Source organism: Anas platyrhynchos, chromosome 9 (genome assembly GCF_047663525.1).
Source record: "Anas platyrhynchos isolate ZD024472 breed Pekin duck chromosome 9, IASCAAS_PekinDuck_T2T, whole genome shotgun sequence".
In the NCBI taxonomy this organism is placed as follows: domain Eukaryota; kingdom Metazoa; phylum Chordata; class Aves; order Anseriformes; family Anatidae; genus Anas; species Anas platyrhynchos.
The window spans coordinates 15,693,585-15,713,708 of record NC_092595.1 but is presented as its reverse complement, the minus strand read 5'-3'; the positions used below and the strand labels follow the sequence as shown (position 1 = coordinate 15,713,708).

The 20,124-nt window shown below is 48.6% G+C and overlaps 1 protein-coding gene across 2 annotated transcripts; it reads left to right on the top strand.

Annotated features, from left to right (window-relative positions):
- The first annotated feature begins 11,543 nt into the window (after positions 1 to 11,543).
- A4GNT (alpha-1,4-N-acetylglucosaminyltransferase) lies at positions 11,544 to 19,659 on the top strand. 2 transcript variants are annotated; one of them, XM_013099345.5, is made up of 4 exons: positions 11,544 to 12,598; positions 17,147 to 17,354; positions 17,507 to 17,956; positions 18,431 to 19,659. In XM_013099345.5, the coding sequence occupies exons 2-4, from the start codon at positions 17,250 to 17,252 to the stop codon at positions 19,040 to 19,042; spliced, it is 1,167 nt and encodes a 388-aa protein (XP_012954799.1). In that variant the 5' UTR covers positions 11,544 to 12,598; positions 17,147 to 17,249; the 3' UTR covers positions 19,043 to 19,659. The 2 variants fall into 2 exon arrangements, with proteins under 2 accessions (XP_012954799.1, XP_005019444.1); XM_005019387.6 differs by lacking the exon at positions 11,544 to 12,598 and adding an exon at positions 12,612 to 14,807.
- The last annotated feature ends 465 nt before the right edge of the window (positions 19,660 to 20,124 follow it).

The window sequence follows — 20,124 nt, the reverse complement described above, 5'->3', positions numbered from 1 at the left end:
AAACATAAAAATGATGCATGCGCATATTAAAGACTCATATTTATCAGTCTCAAATGTAAGTTCACGTACATGCTTAATGTTGCCATAAATCAACAGCTCTCTCCATTAAACCATATATGCAACCTTGTTATCGAGAAAAGCTATTTATGAACACTAGAGCAAGTAATCCAGCCGTCGTTTGAAAAAATATTTGTTAAAAATATCTCCTATCTGAATGAATTACTCGAAGGATACATCATGAAAGCAAAACAAAAACAAAACCCACCAATTAAAAATACACCAGGAATTCAGGCTTGAGGAGCCAGCACTGGGAGGAGGAGGCACTAAGAGCTGTGCCCTCAGCTATTCGCACTCCTCGGCGGGTGCTGGGGTCTTTGAAGATCCTCCATGAAGTTTGGACAAAAAAAAAAAAAAAAAAAAAAAAAAAAAAAGGCTCTGTCAGAGCTAGTTTTGATGAGAAGACTGTGTTTTCAATGAGGATGGTAACTCTCTCTGCTTTTGTTGAAAATGATGGTTTTGTTTCTTTGTTTGTTTTGGTTATAATGAAAAAAGCATGGAAGATCATGATATGTTGCTTCTTCATGGAGTGGAGAGGGAGCAGAAGGCATAGTCCATCCATCTTGGGCTGCCCTTGGCCACCAGGACCCCATATTCTGCCCTGCCCAGAGGACTCCAGCCAGGGCAAGGAGAAGAACCACATCTTCCCTCCATCCTTGTTCCACCTCCAGCCAAGGCCCAGAGCAGTTCTGGGGCTGGCACTGAGGGAAGAGGAGAATCCCCACCATCCTATCCACAGCTTCTTGCTAATATTCCACGGCTGTGTGGCTACCAGCTCATTAGTATTGAAATTGGTTCATACATAGTTCACTTGCAATTTAGGCTCCAATAATCTTCCTATTTAGACCCTGCAATGCTACGAATTTATGCCCAGCTGAAATCTGTTACAATGCTACTGCATAGACATGCAATTTCATAGAGAGATAAGATATAGATCTGCTGTACTCTGGTGATTCTCTTTCAGAAGTGTACCTTGTCAGGCCATAATTTGATATTCTTTTACCATTTCTATAGGGGGGGGGAAAACCCTTTAATTTAAAAAAAAAAAAAAATCACATTTTCACCCTTTTGTTCAGTAATGACACAAATAGTAAAATGTTCAGATTACATCAGGGAATGGAAAAGCCCCATGGAGAAAAGACACGGACAAAAGCTTCATTTTCAGGTAAAATTGCATGAAGCTTGGGGCACTGCATACTCTTAGCTCTGTTTTTTTTTCCCCTGCCTTTCATCCCCGTGCATCCCTCTGAATGTTAATAGATTTTACATGGGGATGTTTAAAAGGACTGCAGAGAAATGGGGCTTTATCCACTCTAATGTCTTCCAGAAATCTCAAAGCAATTTACAACTGTGAATAATATACAAATAGTTTGGTGAGAGCAGGGGCCAGCAAATCGGATGCTGACTCCAGCTGCAGCTTGCATCCTGCTATAAAATCATTTTTAATCAGGATGCTCTTGGTTATATGTAATACGTATATATATATGTGTTTTATTTTTTTTCCTAAAGCTGCCCAATATTTTTTACTCCTGCCTCGACAACCATCAGAGATAAAGGGAAGGGGATGTTCCAACAGATGATGCCCTCGCCAGGACTATGCCAGGGATGACACAGGCTGGGATTTAAGAAGTGCTGGTCACACACTGGGTACCAGGATGCTGTGCTATGAAGGCAGCCTCTGTGGTGCCTCCAAAGCCAGAAAGGGGCTGTACAGGAGGGATATGGGACTCTTTGTTGGAGTCAAGGGAAAACTGGCACCGGGTAGTAAAGTGGGACAGTCATTCTGAAACAGTGCCACCCGTGTGAAACCCTGAGAACAAAACTCTACACTGGAGTTACAGAGGGGGTGGTGAGAAACACAGAAACACACCCTGTAAAACCCAAATCCCAGTGGCTTCATCACCCTGTGCTCAGCTGTGCTCAGCAGAGCCACGCCAGCACCTCCATGGCCAGCGAGTGCTCAGCAGGGAGCGAGGGCTTCTTGGCTGCAGCTTGCTCCAACACCTTCACGCACCCCAGCCCTCTGACCTCCAGAGCTTACTGCCCTCCTCCCAGCATGGGGCCATGCTCTAATTGGCTTTATGTGACCATGAAGTCATTAGCTTGTCCGGGCTGGGGACAAAAGAGAGATCTGCGTCTGCCCATGGGTGCCACAGCACAGAGACACCGAAGTGCCAGGAGCTCCGTGCTGGAAGCAGCCCCTTTTCCTCCTCTGCCTGCGGCTCCTGACTCAAACCTTATCAATGCTGCTAAACTTTTTAATGTATATCAATTGGGTAAAGTTCACAAACAAAGGAGGGATCGATCGGTGGAATAATAAAGTATTGATCACCCTGATGTGAACCGATGAACCTTCAAATCAATAATGAGCACAGATCACGTTCCCGTAGCACGTTTGGTTACTGCCTGCTCAGTGGCATGCCGCTCTGGATGGCAGGTGGGAAGGGAAAGCCTTCCCACAGCTCCCCAGGTTCTGCAAAGCACTGCACAGGCATTTTGCAGGTGCAGAAATACCCTCGTGGGTATTTCTCTAAGGACCAAGCTCTTCCCAGATGGGCTCCCCATCTCTCTCATCTCATTAGCCATTTCTAAGCCCATGGCTAGCTGGATTTTCTCTCTGAAGTGCTGAGAGGGAGAAATACTCTTACAAATGCCTGCACAACATGTGAGTGTTTGCCTACCTCCACCAAGCATTCCTCAGCCGACACGCTTGGGGACTGCTCCTGTGGTTTCACGGTAGGATCCCTTGAAGGGTTTGCCATCCCAGCATGAAAACCTGGTCTTTCGCTGCCAGGCTCGCTGCCTGAAGCAGAATTTTTGCTTCTGGTTTCCCTAGAGAAGCAGAGCACCGCTATCAGTGCTGCTTTTGATTGCACGGTATTGATCGATCGCACCAGTATTAATAGGTACGAGGGTACCGGTGTGTAAGCTGGACTTGGACAGGTTGAAGATGGGAAGGAGACACAGGTTTCTAACTGTGATGCTCCCTCACTGGGTCCCCAGGGGCTTTAGCTGAGTCCTTCTGCGTCAGAAACCTTCTGCTCTCGGGGGGTACCATGCAGCAGGACCCCCTCAGGCGGGGGCCGTGGGTGTCTCTGGAGAAGCAGGAGCGTGTTCCTCTCTGCCCTCTGATGAAAATCGTGAGCAATTTTGTTTTCATACATCAGAGAAGAAAGCTGCCCCCCTGCCAGGTCCAGACAGGGCTGAGATATCAAATTGTTCTTTTCAGAAGAGCATTTACTGTTTCCAGAGGTTTAAGAGAGCAGGAGGCAGCTCATTCGGTTATTCACTTGGACTCGGAGCTGTTAGACACAGATCTTAATGGATAGTATTGATTGAAAGAAACAAAGCAGCGGTTCTCTTTCTTTCTATCAAGGGATTTCTAGGCTAAGATGAGAAGAGTTTGCAGGCTTACACTCTTAACAACAAAATACCATATTACAGGATCCCCAGAAGTCTCTCAGGGTATCGCAGTGGTGAGAGAAAGAAATGTGCAAGGTGTTAATGGGATAACAAATTAATAGAGAATAGGATTAGCGAGGGACACAGGCTGGTACCAGGGCTCCCGAGGTCACCGGTGTCGAGATGTAATCCACTCCTGGCACGTTGTCCTCGCTGGCAGATGAACACGAAGGGAACCCACCTGGTTCCCGGTGCCACTGGGATCCCAGTGGCAGCTGGGACACTGAAGTCATTGTGAGCAGCTAAAATGCAATTTTAGGGGAAATCAGTGCCTGCATTACCTGGAAAGCCAGTGCAATTCTGTTCTGTAACATCTGAGAACTGTGACGAAGCAGCAGGCTTGGAAACAGTTTTAAAATCATTACCTGACTCTCTGTTGTCCCATGCAATTTTCCCATCCATCTGCCAGTCATTTCGTAAGGTCAAGAGCAAGGACATGCAAGCATGGGGACCCAGTCCTCCGTGCTGCATCTAACTCTGTTTTCCTGTCCCTGCAGGCAGATGGCCCCACTCCCCAGGGCTTCCCGAGGGGACCTTCCCCACCTGGACCATCGATGGGGATGGGTGAACCCCAAGTCATTGCCATTGCCACCCTCCTCAGCAGAAGACTTTGATGCCCATCTCCAGCCCCGGGGTCTGCATGGGCTTAGCAGAGCATTTCCTACAGACCAACCCATGATCTGTCTCCTTCCCCAGAGGGCACCAGCCCCCGAGCATTTGGGAAGGCAGTGTGAGCCACGATGTCTGTCCCAGCAGTCGTACTCAGTTCCAGATTCCCAACCACTTCCACCAGCAGCAGGTATACAAATCCCCATGGCAGCTTTTCACACCTCAGCCCTCTGCAACCCTGGGGGCCTTTGAAAGGTCTCCTGCCTCTCATAAAATATTGATCTGGGGGCTTTTAAATGAGTTGCAGACCCTGAAATCCCACCTCTCACAAGCTGTTCCGTCCCTACTGGCATGAAGACAAAAACAAACCGGCTTTCATTTCTGCTCCGCTCTTGACAGTAAGAAGAGGGATGGGGCACGGGATGGGACCTTTCATTGCCTTTAACGATGGTGCTGATTTTGGATGGGCAGTGAAGGTCACTGGAGCTTTGGAGGGCTAACTGCCCCCCAGTCACCTTGGCAGTGGTGCTCGGCTGTGAAAGTGATGCTCTGCAATGCTTCATCCAGGGCTGCAACACCTCCTTGACGATATTTCCATCGCTCCCTGACTTTGATGAGTCACTTATTACCTCCGCTTTTTTTTTTTTTTTAAGGGCCCCCAGTCTTTCCTAGATCATGCTAACAAGACAGCTATGGAGAACGGTGGCCCTGGGGGTCTTCATTAGTTCCTCCTAGATTTATGTTCCCTTCCAGTTTAATACCGTGTTCTGGGCATGGCTGCTCAATGGTGGGGTCGCGGTGAGTTTCCAGGGGTCAAGACCTTGATCTTGTTATTTATAGCTACATGTTAGGGGAGCTCTAAAACTGCATTTAGTCACAGCAAGGCCCTTGCATGGAAAATGCTGACAGCTGGAGGGATATCTGCACAACCACGTTCAGCATCTATGCGGCACTCCAGGCATAAGGAGGTGCTGTGGGATGGAGCTCCAAAGGGTTTGCAAAGCCAGTGCTTGGTCCTGCAGGGAAATGTGCAGAAAGAGGAGACCAGATGCTCACAGGCTTGCACTGCACAAGACTTTGGGATCGGTGTTGTCTTTTGGTGGATCCCAGGAAGGGAGCCCAGTTTTCACCCATCCCATAAACATTGAGATCCTGCAAGAGTTTCACTTTGCCCCCTGGCTGGAGACCTGCTGCCCTACCCTGCTGAGCACTGCAAAGCAAGCTGCAAAGACAACTCTTATTCTCTCCTCACTGCTTTATTTCCCAGTGCAGGCAGTTTTGTGCTGCTCTTTTCACCCCCATGCACATCCCACCCCCTTCCCTACTACATCTCTGTAGGGCACATCCTTTCTTTCAGCTGCTCTTGCTGCTGCTGGCGGTAGGTCTGGTCTCAGTTAGCCATGGAAATGCTACCACCTTCAGGATCCCTCTGCACCTTTCCTCTCCCATCAGGGAGACAGCAGCTCATGCACTGCAAGCTGCTCTCAACACCGGGTCTCCTGACAAGCCCAAGGGTGATGGGCAGGTTACCAGAAAAAAAACAAAACAAACAAACAAAAAAAAAACATCAAATGCTCAGCTAGGAAAAATAATCACGGCTGCATTCAAATGAATACATCTTGATTTACACCACTGGGTCCACATTAATTTGGAGCAGCTGGGGCCAGGCTTGTTCACGACTACTATAAAAAGAGATTCTGCCTGCTAAGCCTCCCTCTCTTACAACTCTAACCTGTAATTTAGTAAGTGAGAGATGACCTAAAGAAATTCCCGGGTAGCTGTAAAATGAGAGGGAGAAAAAAACAATTTTGTTGTGCAGGCTACCACTGGCAAAGAAGTGATTGCACTGGTATCTAAAAAAAAAAAATGTGAGAAATCCAGAAAATAACAATAATAATGCCTGAATTTCAACATTCAGGAGCTATTGTAATGGTTTCTAATTGAATGAAGGGTTACTGTGGAGTGCTAGAGCCTGCATTTCTCTGAAACAGCATCCTTTGGCAAGCTCAATATTCAAAAATCCCCCTGAAAGCTTATTTAAACTGACAGGGTTGGTCTAGGTTTGAGGAATAATGAGCAGATTCTGTCTTTTTTTTCAAAGACTTAAAGAAGACTGAGAATTTTATGCTGGCATAAATTTTTGTTGTAGCATAGGTGAAACCGGGTGTCTTCCCATTTGAGAAAGATGCTGCAGTGATCAGAGATGATGTGTGGGGACAGAAAGGAGCTAAAAGCATTTCTTTGTCTTTCTATGGTATTTTTTTTTTTTTTTGACATTAACATGTGGATTTTATACTCATGGAAAAGTAAGGTACATGCCAAAGAAACTGAAGTCAAGGTGTTAATTTTTAAGGCAAAGACATTCCCTCGGTTTAAAGAGATAATTCTGTGATTAAGACTTATTAGGATTAAAAGCTCATTTCAGATGAATTGATCAGATGGCTTTTGGGTGTAATTTAAACTAAAAATACGGGGAAGGGATAAGCAGACTTTATTTTTATTTAAAATTGTTTTCTCTTCCTCTGCCGTGCACCCATGTGTGCGCATTCACACTTACTCCAATCAACTTTGGCTGCTTTTGTGTATTTTTTGGTATACCAGGAAAGGTTGTTCAGCCTGGATCTGCGATGGAGATAGCAATGCCTTGCTTCTCATCTGCCTTAATTTAATATTCTTCCTTCCACTGCCACCTGCATGTTTTCACTCCTGAGAAATGAAGGCTGGTGGTCCAGCACCACGCCGCTTGTGCCACGTGGGGACAGATTTAGCTTCCACCGTCATCCTTGGTTCACAGTTGCAATTACTGATATTTCTTGGAGTACGTACCAAAATGTGTCCAGACACTGCAAACCAGAGCTGGAAGAGGAGAGAAGAGAGCTGCTCTTAGGTGGAACAACATTGCCATCTCATGGTGTAGGTGCAGCCCTACAAAGTCTGCAGGGATGCTCCCCTCCGAGCCTTCGAGGTTGAGTCTTGGTACAGAAATCCATGTAGGCAAGGGAGCTTCACTGCTCTGCTCCCAGCCTTGCACAGGGATGGAGGTGGCCAGCCTTTATGGGATAGATGCCAAAACAGAGTTTTCAGGCACCCACCAGCAACCTCTTGCACCCCGGCTCCCCTATGCCGATCCTGTTGTTGTCCTCATGCCAGCCCCTGATCTCTCCACTTCAGAGTTCTTCTGTTAATTCTCATTTTCTCAAGCTTTGCTAATAATTTCCCATGTGGCACCATATCAAATGCTTTATTGAACTCTAGATAGATTAGATCTACCAAATTTCCCTTGTCTGGAAAACCAATTATCTTATCAAAGGGAGATGTCAGCACAGTCTGGCACAAACTGCCTTTGGTAAACCTGTGTTGCACTTTATCTCATTTTTCTCTGTGCCTTTAATTAATGTTTCCTTTAGCATTTGTCCTACAATCTTGTGTATAACTAAAAATGGGTTAATGCATCTGTAGCTGGCTAGCTCATGCTTTTCATTTTCCTTATCATATTTTGCTTTTCTTATAATCCCTTTGCTTTTGGGGGTTCAATCAGTGCCTTTTGACCCACAGGACTCATCAGAAATGTGCTTTCCCCTCTGCACACAGGGCACCGCTTGTCTCCAAGCAGGATGGAGATTTCCTCAACCCCTCAGGCTTCATCTCAGTGCACTCCGGAGTTCTGCCTCCAGATGTGGCTGCTCTTTCTCCTTCCCCTCTTATTCCAGATCATGTGTGCCCTCACGCCCCAGTCAGCGTCACTCCTCCTGACAAAAATGATCTGTTTAATTTTGGGGGGAAATGGTTTTATTACCCTTTAACCCAGCCCTGCTTTTGTGGCTGGCTGTTCCCCTTTCTGCACACTTCTATGTATAATGCTACATTTTTTATTCCCCACCACCACCCTTACACCTTATATGGGTGCACTCAGCCCTAGCCATCCCCTCACTTTGAAGCGGATCCATTTTGCTGACCTGCTGTTTCTGTCTGTCCCTGTCAGCTCTCCATCCACCTTTGCTACTCTGGAGATCTGGAGCCTATCTCAGTCCTTTGTCTCAGCATAAGCTTCCCCAGATTTTAATTAAAAAGCATAAATTGAGCCGGTTCCTAGTTCATCAGGACAATATTATTTTGGATGGACAAGCTTTCTACTAACAGTCTAAAGCCAAGTCCTTTCTCCTTTCACAGTTCTTGTGACATTGTGCTGTGACAAATGGGATGGGTAAGTGAAGCTGGTTACCATAATTTTATGCAAATTCTGTAGAAATGGGTTAAGGGTGGGATGACTGGTTGGGAAATGCTCTGGGACAAGGAAGAACATTAAGGAGGAGGTTCCCAGCTCCAGAAGAGCTGGGACTTCAATTTCATCATCTCTCAGACTGCTGCTCCACCAGGGCTCTCCGATCACTAGCAGCAATGTGTGCTAAGGCCAAGAAAGGAGGTGGCATGTGTTTCTCTCTGATTTCTGCCAGGATTTCCTAGCCTGTAGGTAATCCTGATGCAGTGCCAGATTCAAAGCCTGGCTCTCTGGGTAGCTGCCCAGATTCTCTGGGCAGCTGGGTGGGGTCCTTCTCTTGAAAGCAAACCTGCCTCTATGAAGGGCATCCCAAAGTGAATCCATGAGCCACCTGGTGGTCTTCAGCTTCACCAAATCAAGGACTTCTGGACTTGGGATTGGAGAGGAAAGGTAGCTGGCTGGAGTTACAGCAAGGCCAGTGGATGGCTGTAGGCAACTGTCCATCAGTTTACCGTGAGGACAGGTGGCAAGAGGGGGAGATCACAAGCTGTCCCTGCAGGATAGAAGATACCTGAGCTGTGACGACAACTCAGACACCTCTGCAACTCCAAAGTACTTGAAAAAATTATTCACACCCTTGGGAGAAGAGAGGTCCCCCCCTAGATGTGCCAGTGCAGAGGGCTGCTCGTGGCAAGGTGTTGCTTTCCACCATGCCATGGGCACACAGGAGGTCAGCAGGGCAGGTTCCCTGTGGTAATTCCAGCCACTAAAATGTAATTGCAACTTTTATCATCAAATAATGTGACATCACTGAAAAGAGGGTTGTGTAGAAGGGAGTGGTTTCCCCCCTGTTGTGACAAGGTGAGGGTCTGCACCTTGAAGAATTATTCCAGATCACTGGGGGAGGAAAACCTGAATTCTGGACAGGAACATGCTGAGAGTATTTTAGAGTAGCTTACCAGCATGCCTGGCACTTGTGATAAATGCCCCCTCCAGCTGACCCAGCTATGAATGGGTCCTTGCTCACACAGGATTTTTGCAAGCATCTTCAGCTCCCCAGCCTCTTTGCTATTGTGCATGCTTTAAAAACAAATGCACACATACAAAAAAAAAAAAAAAAAAAAAAAAAAGAGAGAGAGGGAGAATGCAGCATTCCCAGCAGTCTGCTAGTTAGGCTCTGGCAGATGCTCAACCAAATGTTGTATTTTGGCATGGTGGGATCCCTTCTTTTTTGAATCCATCCTATTGGACTCATGTCAGAATACGCTGACAGCGTATATTGCACATAATGCTGTGGCAGATCTTTGGCTGGTGGCACCATATGGGCCATGTGGGGAGAGGTCAGGACAGGCTCTGGCAGGGGCAGAGCAAGGGGACTCGCTAATGGCAATGGGGAGAAGCAACCGGGGTGAAGAGGATTTCATTGCTTCCACCATAAACCCTGCTGGGATGGCAGGGGAGACTGGTCCATGCTAGGACTTGCTGGAGAGCCTCCCAGGCATCTCCGCAGCCACTTTGGCTTTTTTTTTCCCTAGTCCCCAGGCTGTCTGCCTGCTGGAGGAAAGCCATCCATCACGGCTGTTATGCTCTACCCACTAGCTATCTAGATTTAGCTTGTGAGTGCATAATTTATGGTCAGTTGGTTCATCTCTGCTCTTCATCAACGCACAGCACTTTGCGGACTTTCCTTCGAGGAGAAAAACTCCGGTACTGAAGTTGTCCAGGAGCAGTGAAAGCCCCACCTCCAAAGCACACAGGGCTGGTACCGAGCCAAGGAGGCTCACAGGGGCTGAGAGGCGCTGGCAAGGCTTTGTGGTGGAGCTCCAGGGCTGGAAGCAAAGAGCCTTACACCCTCCTGTGAGGTCCCTGGATCAGGAAGCTGTTCTGCTGAGGCTTGTTTTGCTTTCTTCCCTCTGCACACAGGATAAAGCGGGCAGAAAGTGTGAAGCTGTTATTAGAGGCAGCGCTCCAAGCAGTCGAGAAAAATCTCAGGGAGGAGCATGAGTCATGTGCCCCAAACTAAATTTACCTTAAAAACTGGTATTGTTATACACAACCTCATAATGACTTTATTTCTGTTATGATTGTTGCTGTTGTTCTGGTTATTACCTTTCTCACTTAAAAACAAAACAAAAAAACCTACCCAACCCTGTAGCTACAACCACAGAAATATTATTTGCTTGTATTATTCTTTAGGTGGTTCCTGTGCTGCAGGCAGTAAGTAGTTACAATCACTCAGACTATAATAGAGAAATTCATTCCAATAATAATAATAATGACATCTATTATTTTTGAAATACAAATCTGATGAGTTCATGAATATAGAAAGCTCTGGGTGCTGGCTGGCTGTAACATGGCAATAAAGCAAGCGTGATTTCCTGATAGATGCCTGCCGCAGGCTCCCAGCACACTCCCTCCAACTGCGCACCCATCCCTGCTCAGCACCCAGCTGCTGGTCCTGCCGTGTGGTGGGAGACACCCTCCAGCAGCGGGGTCCTGCCTGTCCACGGCGGGTGCAGGCTTCATACCCCAAAAAAACCTGGGAGGGTGATGTAGTGATGCAGGTGTTCTCTTGGAGGCACAGCAATCACTTGTTCTGTCGTTTTCCAGCATTTCTGGGGGCTGGGAGCACTGTGGGTGCAGCAAAGCCATGCTTGCAGCAGTGGGATGTGGGTGGGTTGTCTCTGGACTGCCCTGTTTGGGGGTTTTGTGAGGGCTTTGCCCTGCAGGGCCTGAGGGATTGTACAGGCTCTGGGCAGAGGTAACAGAGCTGTTCCTAATGGGAGGGGATTTTTAGATTTTATTTATTTTTTTTTTTTGCCATGTGAGGCCCATGAGGTCTAATGGTGTTTGCTTTCCACACACCAGCACAAAAAGCTTCTGTGATGCAAAGGCAGACGTGCGAGCTCCCAGCCAAACTGTTCCTCTCTACACAGTTCTGACAGCTGACTCTTTGGTTTCCAAATCCTTGGGTTTCAAAAAGGCTGTCCAGTGCAGAAAAAAAAAATAAATTAATTAATAAACACCTAAAATGGTATCAGCACTTTGGGGAACTAACTGATGATGTACTAACTACTATCATGAAGGCTGACTACATTAAAGCGGAGGAAGGCTATAATAATGCACAGGTGTTTGCAGGGCGTGATGCTATCAGGAGCTGGGGAGCTGCAAAAAGCTTAAAGTGAAATTAGGCAAAGGAAAGCAAACACCCTGCTGCAGATAGGGTGGCCGGCTTTTTAGTTGTTACTCGGGTTTTATCTCTGAAGCTGTATGGACATTGCAGGTGTTAGGGAAATGAGCATGGAAACATTTAAGCACAAATATATTGCTTTACAATTGCTTGTAATTTGGCACAATTCAGCTCCTTGCATTCCTTTCTCCGGTAGTGTTTCCTCCATGTGTTAGTCCCTGTGGCACGGCTGCCTGCTTGCCCTTGGGGTGGAGCACAAGTGATTTTGTAGGATTAGTTGGCAAGGTTGTTCAGGACAAAGAGAAATCCCCACAAGATCTCTGCTGTGGACCTGATGAAGGTTTGGGTGGGCTCCAGAGCAGAGAGCTGGGCTGTTCAGGGAGCTGGGGCCTCTGGCTTTGGGGTCTTCTTCAGCTGCAGGCTGCTTGTGTGACACTGGGGTGTGATGTTTGCCTCTCTTGGACCTACCACCAACCCGCTGGGAATGCAAAAGAACCTGGGCCAGCTTCTGCCTGCGGATCCTCATTTTTCTGAGCTGTCCATGGAGCAAAGCAAACACTGGGCTCCTCTAGAGGGCAGGGCAGAGCAGCACCAGGATTTTGGCCTTGGCCTGTATTTAATGGTTGTTTTGGTTTTTTTTTTTGTGCTCCTGTGCTGGGTTGGTGGGATGCAGGTGGGACCATCACAGCGGTGCCTGGCCTGTGATGCCCCAAGCAGGAGAACAGAGCATTGTCCCAGAGAGATGCTGGCACCCATGTGGGGGCCCCAGAAAGGGTGCAAAGATGTTTGACTCTGTTTGACGTATTGCTAACTGATAGATAGGATGGGGCTAATCAAGCAGATTTGGGGGGCAACGATGTTTTTTTTAGGAGACCAGAGCCCAGCCAAATGCTGGGGTTCATCAACAGAGCTGCAGGTGACAAGCAGAAGTACCCCCGAGGACAAAGTCTGACATTCCTCCCTTGAAGTGCTTCCTCAAGCTCTCCAACCAAGCTGAAATGTGATCCCTCTTGATGCTTTCCTCCTTGTGCTGCAGGAGGAGCCTGTGCCTTTGGCATCTGGTAGGTGCTAACACCTGCAGGGGGTTGGACCAGGCAGCCTCCAGAAGTAACTTCTGCCCTCACCTGTTCTGTGGCTCAGTCTCTATCATTTCTTATCATTTCACTGGTGGTCGCTGCTCCCCCAGGCTATAATTTTACACTTCCCCCAGAAAATTCACCTCCTAATGCTGGCTCAAGGGGCTGGTGGCACCTGGAGGTGATGGGGCAGCCAGGATGGGAAGGGGATGCTTTCCCACTATCTGGAAGGTACAAGATGAGCTGAGACTTGTCCAAACAGATGGCATCTGTTCCTGTGCATGCCCTGGTGTTTACGGATCAGTGCACCCTGTGTGCTCGGCAGGCACCGTGTTGAAAAGGGGTAGATGGATGGAAGCCTCCACCCCCAGAAGATCTTGTGGCTGATCATTGTGTGCCATGCTATTTTCCAGCGGGACACATTGTGAAAAGATGGACCCAAGCAAGTGTTTGCCAAAGGAGAGGGTTTCTGGGGAAAGCCGAGGTGTGTCGGGGCACGGGGGCTCCTCCGACGTCACTCCCAAGGGACTTCTTTGTAATGTGAGCCCCGGCCGTGTTTTCGCCCTGGGCGCTATCTGCTGATTAAGCCCTGGGTATCTCGCTACCTTTCCGTGGGACTGTTTGCTCTGCCTGGCCGCAGCAGCATTAATGCTTCCACATCCTCCGTCAGCAGCCTGCAGCAGGAAGGGAACACGCGGGAGCGCAAACAGAGCTGGGGGCAGACCCAGGGCCCTTTGCACCCGGTGAGAAGCAAATGGGCACACCCTGCCCTCTTCCACGGTGAAGTTTTCGAAGGCAGGCAGGCTTTTTGCTGCCATGAAGGGTGGACGGGATTAGCTGAGCGCTTCTTGGTGGTTTGTTAACACTAAGTTATCACTACGATGATGGAGAAAGATGTTTTTCTGTGTGGTGAGTGAGTGTTTTTCTCAAGCTTGAGTGCTTCAATGCCAGTGCTCATCTTTGCAGGGGAAAGCCCTTGGGCCACTCATCCCAAATCCTGCACCATGTGCAAGGCTGACAGCCTCCTTCGGGTGGAGGGAGCTTCCAGCCCTGCTACTACATCTGCCATGGGTCTATAGCCTCACCAAAAGGAGAAAAGGCAGAAGGAGGGATACTGCAAAGAGCCTGCTGGCTGGGCATCCACATCCCAGAGGGGGCTCTGGCTTCCTTGAGAGGGCCAGCACAGGTCAGGGTTGCAGGAGGGATGTCCCAGAGGTTTCTCTGTTGGCTTTATGGCTCCATCTCTCTTGGAAATCCTGCCGACCCAGCACAGGACAGCCACTGAGAGCCAAGATGCTGTTGGTCTCCTCCCAAAGGGCTTTCTGACGTCTCTGATGAAATTCGGTAAACACAGCCACACTCACAGTGCAAATGAGCTGCGTGCATTTAAAAGCAATGAATTAAGCAATATCAAACTCCACAGCCTTTTTGCTCAGGTTTAAAGTGACCATGGCTTGGCTGACCCTCCATGTTTCCACCATAAATTAACCTGCAGTGAGGTCCAGCCCTGTGGGTGCTGGGTGTTATTCTGCTGCTAAAGTGCTGCTTGGATTAAATAAATCCAGCCTGTGCTGGCCCAGAGTTCAGGATGTGGGGTGTTTTTTTGGGGACGTGTTTGCGTGTGAGGCCCTGCTGAATGCTTCCAAGCAAAGCAGCAGCATCCTATGCCATTTGGGGAAAACTCTTCTTTGCTACAGGGCAAAGACCTACACAATGGTGTAAAATATATCCAGATCAGCCCTAATGGAGGATAAAGAGAAAAAGCTAAATATTTTGCAAGCAGTCTCCTTTCCAGGTGATAGGGAATAAAACAGCACCCCAAAAGGTGCAATCAGTCTGTTTTTGTGCCTGCTTGGCTCCATCCCCCATCTCCGGGACCCTTCCAGAGCATTTGGGCTGCTTCACCCTGCCTGCTCCTGCATGCCTGCACCTCTGAAAACACAGCCCAGCTCCTGCCTCAGCGTTATCTCAGTGCACCAAGAATGCAAACACCAGAGCTGGTAGAGTGCAAGCAATGAGGCTGCTCCAAGCCCTGGCAGGAGAGAAGACAGTGCAGAGGCAGCGCGGCTCCTCCGGCACAGGCAAAGGGCTCTCCACTGGCCGTGGATGCCTTCCAGCCTGCTTCAGCTTGGCTTTGCTTCCTTGAGGATTGCATGCTCTGCCATTTCTCTGCCATTTTTTTTCCAGGCAAGAGGTGAGTTTTGCTTTATCTATAAAAACGTTGACTTGGGGAACTGGAACGTGAGTGAAAAGTGGTGCGGGAAGAAGCCTTTTTGCTTGCGTGCATTGCTGGAGGTAGGGATGGCTGCATTAATCAGTCTGCAGTCAATACAGCATATTCTTCTATAGAGTTTCTGTTTGATAGAGGTTTCCAGATGTGCCTGGTGCTAAAGCTGAAAGGAAGCTGGCTTTGAAGTGTGCACACATGCACTGACTTGATCACAGCTGCAATTTACTCGAGCACCTTCTGCAAAGACATTCAGTAAACCCATGCAAGCTCAAACGCTGCCATGGGTGCAGTCAGTGTTGGGATTATTCCCCAACAGGAGGAATAAGGACAGTCACCCTGTCAGATGGGTGCAGACCCGAACACAAATCCCGTTGTTCTGGGAGGAAAGCCCCTAAATCCCACTGCACCTCCCTCCTGCATGTGTCCCACAGGCACCCCCGAGGAATGACCGTGCAGCACACGGCGTTCCCAGTAATCTCTCGTAGGCTCCCACCCGTCTTCATCCCGCACTTGAAATACTGCAATTGCCTGGAGAAAAGAAATATCTTTACAAGAAGGGCCATCACGCCAGCGTGCCGTCTGCTGCAGCCAAAAAAGCAGCCCACTCAGCAGGGTAATCTATTCAATGGCTGGGATTTATTTTTAACGCTCGGCTCTGCAGTCCTTTTAACTCGAGCAGAGAAGTGAACATTTTGATAACAGCAGCCTCCAGGTCAAATGTGATGAGAATTCGTAACTCGCCACAGAGTGGGTTTTGGAAAACCAACCAAGCAAAACAATTTCCCAGAATGAGACGATGAAGATTTGCGTTTCTCTGCACAATGTTGTACACGGAGCTGATATCTGTTGGAGTGTCTGCTTATTCTCCCTCCACAATTTGCAAATAAAATGCCTTCTGGACTATTTTAAATTTGAACAGCTATTGCAACCACGGCTCTGCCAAGCTCCTCATAAAGACTCGAGACATCGGATCTTGAGGCCATCGAAGAAGAAATATTAATCCTGTAATGGGAATGTTCGGATGGTCCCGTTTCTAATCAAAGCCAAAGCCTGGGTTTTCTGCTTCAGGCAAGGAGTCTGGCATCAAGATTTTAGAAAATGCAAGGAACAGGAGGGAGCTCCAGCTCCTGGGATGCATGGGAGCAACACAGAATTAGCAGCAGGGATGGCGTAGGTCAGAACAGGGATATGCAGGGGGAAAAAAAAGCCTGAAAATCTGCCCAAGCTGAGCTTTGTGAAGGAGCTGCTAGGAGGCAAATTTTTATTTATTTATTTATTTATTTTTTCCCAAATAACTGGAAATATGTCAGAGCAGGTCTGAGAGGAAGGAGAGGAATGTGGAAGGAAATTTGGTGTTGCAGCATTATTGGCTTTATCAGTGGGTTCCAGAACATGTTTCCAAAACTGTTTTCTCTCCATTCCCTCTCTGTAGGGAGGCCCTGGAGGCAGGGGCTGGGCTCCTCTGCACAGTGCTGGTGCAAGGAGACAAAGTGGGGTGGGGGGGGAAGAAAATAAAAAACAATGATTAAAGCCAATAAAAAGCAGCATCCCCTTTCCTGCAGGCTGCAAACTTTGCTGGCCTTGTCCAGATTGTCCCCACGGCCCTGCTGGTGGCTGCAGCACCTTCCTGCTCCCCCCTTATGCTTTTCCCCATTGCTGTTGCAGGAGCCCGGGGCATAGTGAAAAAACTGTGTTGGCAATGGAAAACAGCAACATTTGCTATGCAGCATGGAAAGCTGTGCTGATGGGAACAGTCATTGCTTTAATATTTAATTTGATGAGATCTAGCTCTGAGAAATGGAGCAGGAGCTGCCACAGCTTCAAGCTCAGCGCTTCCAGGGGAATTTCCATGGGGTTCGCTACACTGCGGACTTATCTATATTCTGGCTGGGTGACATGGTAATGCATCTCATTAGCTAACCGAGCACACAGAGCTGCGTTTCCTCCCGTTCCCTTTAATTAATCAGGCTTTCAATGCATTCAGGGGTCGCTCGGACACTGGTTTGTCATTCAAAGCATCTCCCTTCCACCGGACCCTGGCTCCTGGGAGCTGCTTGGTCTTTGCAGAGCAAATGTGGCTGCTCACGTGCAACCTGGTGGCATCTCAGGAGGGAATTTCCTTACACCATGAGCCTGTCAGTGCAATGCAGCTACGGCCCAATCCTGCCTCTCACCAGCCAGAGCTCCCTGGTGCCGTATGGGCTCATGCTGCTGCAGAACCAGGAACCAGGAGCAGGGCCAGGCTGTGCATCAGCACATGGGAGGTGTCTCACCTAGAACCTGTTCCTTCTTTGCCCTTTCAGGTGGGTCCCATTGGCCCCAAACCATCTCCGGGACTGAGGTCCAGCCTGCAGCAGAGCCAGCTTTTCTCTGTGTGTCATCTCCTGCCTTCAGAAGTCCTGTTGCATGCTTCAGACAATTTGGGTGTCTTCATCCAGGAGCTGGGATTCCAGGAAGCCTGATGGCCAACAAACAAGCTGGAAATGTGGATTTGTCAGAACTATAATCCAGGTACCACCTAGCTTTCTGCGTGTGCAAAGCCACACACTTTGTCCTTATACCTGCCTCTCCCCCTGCAGCCTCCATCCCTGCTAGTCTTTCCTGCCAGTCCTGCTAAGGCATAGCACTGAGATGTATTTCTGCTTCTCCTTGTCTCTCCTTAGCATACATGTCCGAGGCACAACCCCAGAGGCCAAAGGAAAGCAAGAATGTTGAAGAAGATCCACATATGCCTCTGCTTCTTCTTTGTCTCGGGCATTTTGTACGAGATCTCCTTGCTGTCCGGCTGCTTCTTCTCCTGTATGCCTATGCCCAAGCACTTCCTGACACCTGAGCAGGTCTTGAACCTGGGAAAAAGCATCATCTTCCTGGAGACAACGGAGCGCCTGGAGCCGCCCCCACTGGTCTCCTGCTCTGTGGAGTCTGCTGCCAGGATTTACCAGGACCGGCCCGTCATCCTCTTCATGAAGGGGCTCACGAATGACACGGTATTGGACTCAAACTCCAGCTATGCAGCCTTCTCACTTTTATCTTCTATGAAGAATGTCTTCCTTTTCCCTCTCCAGATGGAAACCATCTTCCAGGAGACTCCCCTGCTGCAGTGGTACAACGAGGTGAGAGTTGGGATGAGGGGAAAAACAGGGAATGAATTATAGATGGGGGATCCTCAGGACAAGGCTCAAAATGAATGGAGGAGAGTGGGCCTGGCTACGTGAAACCAGTCACTTTTATTTTTCTGGTTCAGAATAGGTTTATTTTTGCCATGTTTTGCAATGTAGTCATCTATCTGTTTATCGAACACATTATCAGCATTTTCCCAGTATCTGGAGAATCAGATTTTTTGGCAAATGAAATGTTGGTAAAAATAGATTGCATACGTGTTTTGATAAAACAGAGCTTAATAGTCTTGCTCAACAGAAGCTAACCAGGCGTGTTGCACGAGTCATCTGAGCACTTGTGAACGCTGCCATGCTGGCAGAGCACCACCTTTTGTGGTGTAGGAATAGTTTCATGGTGCTGTTTGATGCCAGATGGGGGATGTGGTTGTTCTCTGCTAGAATCATGGTCTCGCCTCTCCAACTCTGCAGGTAGACCCGGAGGAGGAGAAGAATTGGGTCCACGTCAGCTCTGATGCCAGCAGACTGGCTCTCATTTGGAAGTACGGGGGCATCTACATGGACACGGATGTCATTTCCATCAGGCCCATTCCCGAGGGGAGCTTCTTGGCAGCACAGAAGTCGCGGTTCTCCAGCAACGGGATCTTTGGCTTCCCTGCCCGCCACAAATTTATTTGGGACTGCATGGAGAACTTTGTTCTCAAGTACAATGGGAACATCTGGGGGAACCAGGGCCCCTTCTTAATGACAAGGATGCTCAAAACCATCTGCAATCTCACCGATTTTGAAGGCATTGAGGACCACAGCTGCCAGAACATCTCCTTCCTAAACCCACAGCGTTTCTACCCCATCCCGTACCCAGCCTGGGGCCGGTATTATGACGTATGGGACAAAAACCCCGATTTCAACCACTCCTACGCGCTGCACTTGTGGAACTTCATGAACCGCAACCGGAAAGCTGTGGTCGCTGGCAGCAACTCGCTGGCCGAAAAACTGTACAAAACCTACTGCCCCACCACGTACGAGGACCTGATCAAAAACGCGGAGCTGAGGGATTTACCGAGCTATGAGGACTCTGTGTGACATGTGGTGAGAAGAAGGGGAGTGATCCTTCCAGACTTCCCTTGTCCAATGGCCAAAACACGGTCACCACTGGTGGCAGCAGCTGGGCTCTACTGGAGAGAGACCTTTTCATAACCACTGTCCCCGCTCCCCCGGACACTAAGAAGCATATGCAGAATGGTGGTGGTTATCCATGGGATGTAGCCTCCACTGACATAAGGACAGCTTTGCATGAGTGGTTTAGGAAATTAGGTTCTGTTTCCTCATAGGCACTCAGAAACCAAACCTTACTTAGTCAAAGGGATGTTTGAGCCTTTCTGGTGAGCTTTCTTGAAGGGGAAAGTTCCTGAAGAGCTGTGTTGGCCTCCTGGGAGGGATTTCAAATGCCCCTCTTGACATTACTGGCAGCTACGAGTCTGAGGAGTTGCAGGCAGAACAGGCCTTGGACTGGGATGAGGGCTCTGAGCAAGTGTAGAGCGAGTGTATAGCAGAGGATGGACAACAGACATTACTGATGAAAAGTAGCCCAAACTACTGTCTTCATTAATCTGTGTCTTTTCTCACATGAACTTTATACCCTACGTTTTTGAGAGGGACCTATCACTGCAAGTGAAAATAAAATGGGTAGTAAACCACCACTCCTCTGAGCTTGCTTTCACCTGGAAAAGCCTTCCTCTTTTTAAGGAAGTTTGCAGTCCTGCACCTCTACTTTGTCTCCTTTCAGGAAGGGGCTGCCCTTGCCCAGCCCTGGGGGCAGTTCTGGCCACAAGGTGTTGTCTCCTGAAGGGTAGGTGCTGGGGCACCAAGAACTGATGGCACCAGCCTGCGGGGACTCCCAGGTCCCATTGAAATCTATGGATTTCAGTTGCCCTGAGAACAGGGCACAGCAGCTCCAGAAAAGCCCTTTCTGGAGGTTTTAGGAAGGTCACCCATCTCCAGACGTGCCACCTGTTTTTGCTTTCTCTCCGTTCTGTAAGATTTTGCAGTGCCTGTTGCATTTGTCCCGTTCTGTCTTGCTGGCCTCCTGCTCACCCTGGAGGTGCTTCCTTCAGGATTTGCTATTGCTGAGAGACAGGATTCCCATGGGCCATGTCTCCCCACCA